A 10,143-nucleotide genomic window follows, 5' to 3' on the forward strand; every position below is an offset into this window, starting at 1 on the left:
CCCCCACGCACCATCCTTTCCCCTGATCAATTTAACCACCACCAGGTCATGCGCGACTTCCCCTCGGCCAAGCCGACCCTGGGCCTGTTCTTCGCCTCTGTCGCGCCCCGCCTCCAGCCCCGCTTCTACTCCATCAGCAGCAGCGCCACCCGCCACCCCGGCTCGGTGCACGTCACCTGCTCGGTCGTGCGTGACGTCATGCCCGCCACGGGCCGCGTGCACCACGGCGTGTGCAGCGGCTGGCTGGCGGCCGCAAAGGCGGGGGACCAGCTGCCGGTGTTCATCCGCCACAGCCACTTCAGGCTGCCTGAGGACGAGCACGCGCCCATCATCATGGTCGGGCCGGGCACGGGGCTCGCGCCTTTCCGGGGGTTCCTGCAGGTGAGGACGGGCATGCACAGGGGGTTGGGCGCCGGGAGCGGCGGCTGGGAGGGGTGCGGCGCACGGGGTCTAGGGGAGCGGCCCGTGACGGGGTGGCGAGGGGAGGAGGGGGGGCGGCTGCGAGAGAGCCACAGTGGCTCGCTTCGACCGAAAGTCTGCATTTGAACGGGTGCTGCTTGCGCGGCGTGGTCGAGCCGCCGGTCTATTTGCGGTCAAATTGCGGTCAACGCTGCGCGCTGACCCCGTTTACCACCACCCACCACCGGGGCCCACGACAGGAGCGCCAGTGCCTGGTGGACGACGCCGCCGAGCTCGGCCCCTCTGTCCTGTTCTTCGGCTGCCGCAGCCGCGCCCACGACTTCCTATACGAGGCCGAGCTCTCGGATTTCGTCGAGTCCGGCGCCCTGGGGCAGCTGCACGTTGCCTTCTCCCGCGACGGCCCCTCCAAGGACTACGTGCAGCACCACATCGCCCGCGAGGGCGCGCGGGTGTGGGAGCTGCTGCGGAAGCCGGGGGCATGCCTGTACGTGTGCGGGGACGCCAAGGCCATGGCCAGGGACGTGCACCGCGCGCTGATCGAGGTGGTGGGGCAGCACGGCGGCATGGGCGGCGCGGCGGCCGAGGCGTGGGTCAAGCATTTCACCGAGAGCGGCAGGTACATGCGTGACGTGTGGTGACGTCATCGCCGAAGAGATCCCAGCTGTCCTGGCTTATGGGAGGGAAGCTGTTGATGATCATGGGTTGTTGACCCGAACAAGGGTCGATTGGGTTGTCGTGCTGCAGCCCGCTTCACCGATGCACGCGGCCATGGCCCTGGCGCAACCCAATGCCACAGCCGTACTCTGCATCTTCCGTATCTTTTTCGCGCGCTCGCATCCCCTTCTGTCACGTGCGCCTCGCAAGCAGTGCAAACAACGCGCGTTGGCTTGCCGCGCCTAGCCGTCCTCGGCCCCTGTGGGCCGCAGCGGCGGCGCAGCTTGAGGCAGCTTGCCCCTCCAAAAGGCAACCATGCCCATGCCCCTGCAACAAGGGTGCTCCGCACTCAAATCGCGCACCACATCCTGAAATTAGTTCTGCACCCACTGCCCTCAAGACACCGCTGACTGCGGCAGTCAGCCTAGCGCGGCGCAGGCCGCGCTGGCAGGCACCATCCCAGCTCCCAGCCGCGCCCGGCGCTGCCAATTCGCACGCGGGCTCAATCTTGCCCCCGGGGACAAGCAGGCATTGCACACGGGCCCGCGCCAGGCGCGCCACGTGTACCGGCCCAGGGGACAAGCAGGGATTGCACACGGGCCCGCGCCAGGCGCGCCACGTGTACAGGCCCAGCAGCCAGGCGCCCTCCGCGGTCACCTGAGCTTTGGCTGAAAGTTGCGTCATCGCCTGCCCATTAGACCCACAGATGGACAGCTTGCAACCCACATGTGCCGTGGCTGCCTGCTTTGCACCGGCCGCCGGCCTCGGCTGCAATTGGCTGGGCCGCGCGCCCCCAGTTGGCAGCATCGCCCGCCCTGGGACGGCTGACGTTGCAGCAGCGTTGCTTGGCACACGGCGGACCCTTGAACGGTGCAAGTGCGCGTGCGTATACACACCGTGTTGGCACGGGGCCTGCAGTGCCGGTTCCAGCACCGTGGTGGTCAAATTGATTGTCAACCTGCCAATTTGTGTGGCACTTGCTGGTAACAAAGATGTAATGCTGGCTTGCTTTCCTGCACGCGTTGAAACAGTCGATTGAGAGCAACATGGATGCTGTGCAGCCGTCAAACTTGGCCGTAGACCCAGACAACCAGACCAGCCACAACCTTCCCACACCAGAAAAGTTACTTCACTACAGCAAGGGGACTACAGCATGTGCGATGGCAAAGAACACAGCCCAGCAACAAACGTGCACGCGAGTCATGCGCCAGGGCGAAGAAATGGGGGGTGGGGGGATTTCCAGTCGTGAGAAGTCCAAGCGGCACGTCCGTAACACGCCCAACAAGGTCGCTTCAAGGCGACAATTTTGAAGCACATGACGTTGGACACGCAGATTCTTGCGACATCAACAACCTGTGAACGACACAAACGAAAGCGTGCCGTTGGTGCCCATCAGAGCTGTTGGACTCGACACTTGAAGCCCAACTCCACGGGTCAGAACTGGTCAAACGACATTTTTGGGTCGATATTGCGGCCCCGTCCCCGCCCACGGCCCCGCCGCCCGCGGCCGCGGCCCCGCCGCCCGCCGCCTCCGCGGTTGACCCACGTGCGCCCGTGCTTGACCTGCGGGGGTTGATGAGGTGTCGGGATTGACAGGCGCTGATGCTCATTTCCACCACTTGACGAACCCAAAAGGCAGGCGTTCAGAGGGTCAGCCGCGGGCGCGGACGGGAGCCACCCTTGCGCCCGAGCTCCCGCATGGTGCGGCCTACCAGGGCGACCTACCAGACTACGCCCAACCCCGCCGACCGCTGGGTCGTGCCAGCATAACCACTTGGGGCCGTGGTCCTGACCTCTCAGCAACCCCAAGTGCACGCAAATCGCATCCTGGGGTTGCATGCCCCGCAATTTGTGGTGCACAGCACTCTCTCCACCCCCCCTCCACACACATACACCCAACCCCATCCACACACGCGCCAAACACACACACACACACACACACGCACGCACACGCACGCACACGCACCTCGCACAGCGCTGCCAGCTGCTCATCACACGCGACGCAGCCCTCGTAGCCCGTCTCGCCCCCCGCCAGCAGGCCGGGCGCCGAGGCGCCCTTCCTGAACTCCAGCTGCAGCAGGCGGGACGCGCACTCCTGCAAGGGCGCATGCACAAAAGCGGCAGGGTGCGGCACGGCTTGGGGAGGGTGCTGTTTCTCCTCTGCTGCTTGCCCGCATCGCTCTGTGTTTCCCCCAGCGTTCCCCGAATAGCAAGCCACGTCGGCTGGCATGGCGATGCACCAGACAGCAGTGGCTGCCGCTGCAGTGTCCCTGTGCATCTGTCGGCCGCACCTCGCAGGTGTGCTGCGACACCTTGGCGTCATGCAATTCCTTTGGCAGGTAGATCAGGAAGCTACAGCGGCTGGGGCATCAGAATGGCCGACCAGGGTGTTGGGAGGGGGCAGGTAGGGCGGGGCGAAGCTGGTCAGCAGCTGCCTGTCCGTACAGGTATCGGAGGAGGGGCGCCGGCCGGGCAGGGGGCAGAGGGGGCCGGTACACAAGCAGTGGGATGCATGCATGTGCTTGGATTGGTAGTCCAATGGGTGGAAGCGCAGCGGCAGCAGTCGTAGCGGCAGCAGCTGCAGCAGGGGAAGTGACGGTTGCACAGGCTGCCGGTCAAAGTTTTTTGCCACCTGCAATCCAGGCGCCACTTGGGGCCCGACACTGGGTCCAGCACCAGCATGCCCGCCTGGCACTCAGGGCACTGCGGTGCGAGCGAGGGTTGTTGAGTTTAAGAGTGTCAAGAATTCCAAAACAGCCAAGTGCTGTGGTTTTGTGTGTGTGTGTGTGGGGGGGTTACACACACACATGTGCGTAAACGTGTCAACAGGCTATGTGGGGCCCGCGAACCACGACAAAAGGTGGGGCAAGAGGGGCGCCAGCTCGCCCTGTGCTACAGTGGTGCAACACAACCCTGCGCGGTGCGCACCTGCATCACCCCTTGCCGGCTTGGCGCATGCTTGCACTGCAAGGAAGCGATTGGCAGGATGCTTTCTTGGTCAGCGCCAGCCCGTCCGCCGACCATACATCACCTCAGGTGCGTAGCAAATGCCTTTCAGGGGTGCATGCTGCAGACAAACAAACACCACCCGGGCCCCTCCCCCCGGCCCGCCGGTGTCCTCCACATCGCACTGGCCCCTGCCGCTCTGGCGCTCGGACAGCCCTGGCATGGCGGGGCACGCCATGCGAACAACCGAGTCGGCTGGCCCGCGCCGCCCACCGTGGGGTGCAGGCAGGTGGTGCAGGGCATTCCTGGCTTCATGCTGGCGCCCTCGCCCCCGACCTTGACCGCACCCTGCGGGAGGCGGGGCGCGAAGAGGCGGAAACTGGTGAGCTGGTGGGCGTCACTCGTCACCAGGAGGCATATGTGCCGTCATTGCCAACGCAACAATGCGACCGTTGAACCCTGGCTTGTCATGGATAATCACCCGCACAATGCAGGCACCCCCAGGAGCCAGCGCCAGGGAGGCTCAGCACAAGGCAGCGCCCCGCGGGCCGCCCCAGCGCAGTGCCAGCAGCCGCCTGCCACCAGCCGCACCTCGAAGGGCGGGTACGAGAAGCAGAGGGGGCAGAGGGGGTACGTCTTGCCATCCTGGCCAGCCAGGCTGAAGAGCAGCAGCTCGAAGCCGTCCAGGGGGCAGGTCAGCCCCTTGTACTGCAAAATGAAGGGGGGGGTAAACGGATTTGCAGAGAACTGGCTGAGGCGAGGGGTGCGTGTGTGGGCAGCAACAGGTGTGCCGGTATCCCAGGGTTCAGCTGCGGCTTGGATGATGCTTGGGGCGCGATTCGCAAATGCACGCTGACAGTAAACTACCGAAAGGGCGCACAGCATGGAGGTCGATCATTGACATATCAGGCGTGAGCGAGGCAGACGCCTATCACCGCTGGTGGCGATGAAAGCCACCTTCCAGCAGTTGCATCACCTGCTTGATCTGCCCGCCCTGGGGCAGAGCGTACACGTCCTCACAGGTGGGGCAGTACAGCCGCTGCGGCCGCGCCCCTGCGCACGCATGGGCGGTACGCAAACATACAGCGTGTAAAGGGCATCACCGCAGGCTGTGTAGAGGCTTGCAGTACAGGCATCAAGCTGTGGCGGTGCAGATCATGGTGAGAATGTCTTGCATGTCATTATCATCCAAGAACAGCCCTCACCGATGAACTTCATGTAGCGCCGGCACTTGCCGCATTTTGACATGGGCCGACCTGGGAAGGGCGGCATGCAGGGGGATACGCAGAGGCCTTTATGGGATTGCAACCAAGGGATCAGAGCGGAGTGAGGGCAAATGCCAGCAGAGGCCTGCGAAGAGCCGTGAGGGGGCTGGGCGGCAGCAACCGCGGAAGCCCCGCACCCCCTCCGCACCTGAGGAGCTCAGGGGCGAGAAGCTGGCCTCAAACAGCGCATCCATACGCGAGATGTGGGCCACAAAGAACGCAAATTTGGCCCTGGGGTGGGGAGATTGTAGAACTCATCTCTTCAGAAGGCCATGCAGCATCGACGTGGGTGAGGGGCTAGTAAGGTTTCAGGTGGGCGGTGGCTGCCAAGGCACGGCGGCTGGGTGCCTTTCTCGGCGGTCCAGAATGCCCTGTGACCACTGCCAGTCCAAGGCCTGCGCTGCAAAGGCACAACGCATGCTGCCCACAATTGCAGATGGCAGGGGCGCGCCCGACACCTGGATCACCGAGAGTCGAAATCGTGCGACCGGCCAACCTGACCCAAACAGTAGACCGACCGTGGGACCCCAGAATCCCTAATTCCCGGGCCTCAGCCACCTGAACTGCTCCAGCGTGTGGGCCACCACGGCCTCCCTCTTGGCCTGCCCCTGAGCCACCAGGTTGATCTGGGCCTCCACGTGGGCACGCACCTGGGTCAGAGGGTCGAGAGGCAACAACCGAGTATGTGCAGGTCAAGCATGGAGGTGAATGCAGGCGGCGTGTTCTGCACTGGTGTCGCAGCTGACAGGTGCAGCGGGCAGCCATGTGATTGAGCAAGTGATGGGCGCGGCTGGCGGTGGGCCGGAGGCCGGAGTTTGGTTCAACAGGGGTTCATCGAGCTCGGCAGCCGAAGCTCAATGGCACCGCGGCCATGGCAGCCATCGGGCAGGGTGTCGTGGCCCCTCAGCGTGCTGGCGGCTTGCGGCGCGGCGCTGGAGTGACTCACCTGGGGCTTGCACAGCTCCCCGTCAATCAGTTGATACCTGCACAACGCAGGGAGGGTGCAGCGAGATATCGTTGATACAGAAAAGGACTACTAATTACAACTCACAGCAGGCTCAGATCGGTGTATGACGGCCCTGCGGGGTGCCTGGCACACGTTTGATGGACCTACCCTCTACTGCCCCTCGTTCGTCTTACTTGGCCTCTCCTTCACTTCACCTGTCCACCCAGCCCCCAAATCATTGACCTTCAAACTCCACTGCATCCCTGCACACATACAGCTCAAACCAAAACTCAACTAACCCCTTCCTTGAAGCCCCAATTGCACCGCTGAGACGACACCAGCCACCAGCCCGCCACCCCCCAGCCGGCCCCCTCACCCCTTGATGAGCGTGACCCCCAGCTCTGTCGGCACGACCCTACGGCCCGGCTCCACTTTCACGTAGTTGCGCTCCACGATGTTGTTGATGTGGGTGGGGATGCTGGCGTCTTGGGGTGGTTGATGGAGGGGGGCAGGATGTGCAAATAGGGTCAGTGGCTGAGGATGGGGGAACATGGTTGGGGTTGTTCGGATGGGTTGTGTTAGCCATTGGGGTGGTTGATGCGTGGCTGATGGGTGATGGGTGAGGTGTTGTCGGGCCTGGCCTTGAGGTCCCGCCTCCTCACAAGGCCTTTGCAACCAGACCCTCAGAACAACAGGGCGCAGGCCAAGCGATGCGGCGTGCGGCCGGCAAGCCCCCCACGTGTTGGCCAAGGCGAGGCGTCTGCACGCTCACGCCAGGCCTGCGCGTTGCGGCCGCTCGTCCGCACCCGTCCCTATGCCGTGCTTCTCCATGCGCTCAATGAGCTCAGCCTCTGTCAGATAGTCGGGAGGGCTGGTCTTGCCCTGAAAATTGTTGCAAAGGCGGTGATGTTTTTTGGGGGGGGGGATGATGACGTCCATTGCTGGTCTGGCGGCCATGGTGCGACGGGTCATCCAAGGTGGGTGTGAAGCTGCACAAAGGGACATGTGGCCGAGTGCAGCTGGCAGTTTGGAATGTCAACTTCCAGCCGCCCCGCATTGCTGCCCCTGACATCCCATGGCCGTCGGTCCTTGTTTTGGCAGCGCTCTCTCCCTGAGGCGCACCTGCACCAGCTCCACAGCCTGCAGGGGCAGGCTCTCCCCCTCCTGCAGCACCGGCAGCGGCTCCGCCTGGGGTGCCTGCACGACAAAAGGGAGTTGCGCAAGGCCAGGTGGCCGCCTGATAGATGCAAGCGAGAGCTGCGCTTCACACATTCATTGCTGTCCCTTGACACCCGCCCGTCTCCCAATCCATGCTGCATCCTTATGAATACACGGCACGCGCATGTGTGTGTGTGAGTGTGTGTGTGTGTGTGTGTGTGCGCGCGCGCACGAGCACACACACACACACACACACATGCACGCCCCCACACACACAAACGCACTTGAGCACGCATGCACTCATATGACTCATGTGCCGCCAATCGCACGCTTAACCCTGAGCTGATCGCAGCAATTTGCCCCAACCCACCCTCCAGGGCATGATAGCCGTGAAGCCCGGTTTCAACACCACAGTGCCGCCCGCGACAAACGCCTCGCCGCCGCCGCTCAGCACTGCTTTGGTCTTCCTGTCACAGGTAAGGGGGGTGCAGGCCAGCAACAGCAGCGCGGTCGGGGGCGCAATCGCTGAGGTGCGCCTGCACGCAAGCTGTGTCTTTGGGATTGACACTGCTCAAAACCACCAGCTGCCACATGCAGGGAGCTGCACCATTTGCGCATTAACCTCGCCTTCGATTCTTGAAGGCAATAATCCAGTCTATCAAAATGCAGCTTCAATCTCGTCCAGTCCGCATGGTCCGCGCTGACCTGACCACGCAGTCCGGCGACACAGAGGCCAGAAACCACCTCGCGCAGAAGTCGTACAGGCGCCAGGCGTCGCCGCCGCCGAGCTCTTCCTCTGTGGCGGGCTCCACGGGCGTTATGGGCGGGTGGTCGCCCGCATCAACGCCCCCCTGTTTGGAGCGAGGTTCACAGGGATCGCCAACGGGCAGCGAGGGAGTATGTGGCGTTGCTGCTCGTTCTATCAGGGGCGAGGCCAAACGCATCACTGCATGCTGATTAAACAAACCGTCGGCTTCCTTCGCTCCTTCATACCCCGAGGGGGTGCGCCGTTCCTGTTTCGGCCCAAGCACAGAGACGAGCAGCACTTGGAGGTGAGCACACTCCTCCCCTTTGACCGGCCGCCCGCAAGTGCTAGCGGCTGGCCCCGCCCCACCTTAGGCAGTCCCGCGCCAGCCGCGATCACGGCCTGCGCGTACTGCCCCCACAGGGGCTGGCGCGCCTGCGCCCTGAGGGCCGTCTGCAGGTCAAAGTTTTCGGGGTAGGCGCTGCTCTCTGTGCGCGGGTAGGACAGGTAGCCACTGGTGTACAGGCGCTCTGCAATCTGCTTGTGGGGTTACATTGGAAGTGAAGCAGCGACGAGCAGAGAGTTGGGTTATGGAGAGAATTGGTAGAGGTCAGATGTGACAGGCTGGTTGACAGCAGAAGAAAAAGAAACAACCTGGTTTATCAACCCATAGAGCCGGTTCTTGTTGTCACTTTGTTGTCGCCGCCACCATCACCCATGCGCCCTGCATCGACCATGCTGCGCCCCCCACCCGCCTGCATGGCGTGCGCGGGGCCCATGTTGAGCGACGAGGATGCGGCCTTGAGCAGCTCAACCGTATTGAGGCCGTGGGGGCGCGGCCGCCGCTCCTCCTTGCTGGTGACAGACACCACCTGCGGGGTGAGTATTTTCATGCAGGAGGTGGGGGCGTTAGCAACGACAGAGTATGTGGCGGGGTGAGATACGTGCGGGGCGGTGGGGGTGGCGCGACAATGATGACGAGATGATTATGCTGCTGATGATGATGATGCTGCTGATGATGATGATGCTGCTGATGATGATGATGATGAGAAAGATGATGATGTCATCATGATGCTGATGCGGCGCCCACCAGGCGGCCCACCTTGAGCGCGCGCGCGTCCTTGACGTTGGCGAGGAACATCCCCGCCACATCCTGGTCAAACACGCGGCCCCTCTCCCATTCCAGGGCCAGCCTGTCGCCCCCCTGTCCGAAGGAAGAGCCCGCAGGGAGGCCAGAGGCGCTACATGTGTACACATGTCTTTGCATCCATCCACATGCGCAGATTGAAGCCAGGTTGTGGGCACGAGCTGCCGAGGGCATACCCAGGCCCCGCTCTGCGCAGCAAATCCCTTTCGCCAGCTCTCACAGCTCGCGGCCATGGCTGCCGGGCGCGCGCGATCACAAAAGCGCGGCGGCCCCACAAATTGCGCTGCTCCAGGCCTGAAGGCACCGGCTGCGCCGCTCACGGCGCCAGGGCTTGCGACAATAGAGTCAGCGCAGCCTCGCGCGCTCCCACCTTGACCACCGCGGGTTTGACCAGCCAATAGGGCTCAGGCTGGAACGCCACGATCTGCTGGTGGCGCTCGACGCAGAAGTTGAGGGTCGGGGTCTGGCAGGGCCTTTGATTGCAGGAAAGGCCAGCGACACGCGGGGTCCAGGAATCAGGAGAGAGAGTTATCAGGTGTCGATGGAGGGGGGCAGGCAGAGCAAAAGGGGAACCTGGAGAGACGCGCGGAGTCAGGCAGTATCAAATGGTCAGGCACGAGTGGCAAGGCGATAGCAAACAAGGCGCGCCGCACCGAACTTGGGGGTGTCGTCAAGACACCCTCGAGGGCGTGATGACAGACGGGCCATGATGCCCATCGCGAGGCCCCGCCCGGTCAGCAAGCGCGCGGGCCCGCCTGGTGGTGCCGGCGCAGTTGCGCACCCATAGGACACGACGGAGGCGTCCAGGTTGCCGTAGCGGCCCTGGAAGTAGCGCGTCTGGAAGCGCGTGAATGCCACCCCC

At 63.6% G+C, this 10,143-nt stretch overlaps 2 protein-coding genes across 2 annotated transcripts in view; one reads left to right on the forward strand and one right to left on the reverse strand.

Moving 5' to 3' along the window:
• The window catches only part of MNEG_8195 (hypothetical protein), a gene marked incomplete at both ends in the record, with an annotated part of 4,799 nt that extends 3,741 nt beyond the window's left edge, over positions 1-1,058 (forward strand). Inside the window, 2 exons of the mRNA XM_014043331.1 lie at positions 46-381; positions 660-1,058. Coding sequence (XP_013898785.1) covers positions 46-381; positions 660-1,058 — 735 coding nt within the window. The remainder of the gene's footprint in view (positions 1-45; positions 382-659) is intronic.
• A 1,450-nt stretch (positions 1,059-2,508) lies between these two features.
• On the reverse strand, positions 2,509-9,338 carry MNEG_8196 (topoisomerase (DNA) III beta; the record flags this gene model as incomplete). The annotated part of the gene is made up of 19 exons (XM_014043332.1): positions 2,509-2,637; positions 3,041-3,169; positions 3,458-3,509; positions 3,707-3,777; positions 4,294-4,368; positions 4,612-4,728; positions 4,997-5,073; positions 5,226-5,276; positions 5,434-5,516; positions 5,844-5,935; positions 6,232-6,268; positions 6,608-6,716; positions 7,038-7,113; positions 7,354-7,428; positions 7,760-7,856; positions 8,095-8,240; positions 8,504-8,671; positions 8,827-9,006; positions 9,225-9,338. Coding segments are annotated over 19 exons (1,878 nt in total), but the record flags the coding sequence as incomplete, so codon positions are not given.
• Positions 9,339-10,143: the final 805 nt, after the last annotated feature.

The sequence above is a fragment of the Monoraphidium neglectum genome, assembly GCF_000611645.1.
Source record: "Monoraphidium neglectum strain SAG 48.87 unplaced genomic scaffold scaffold01530, whole genome shotgun sequence".
NCBI classification, from domain to species: domain Eukaryota; kingdom Viridiplantae; phylum Chlorophyta; class Chlorophyceae; order Sphaeropleales; family Selenastraceae; genus Monoraphidium; species Monoraphidium neglectum.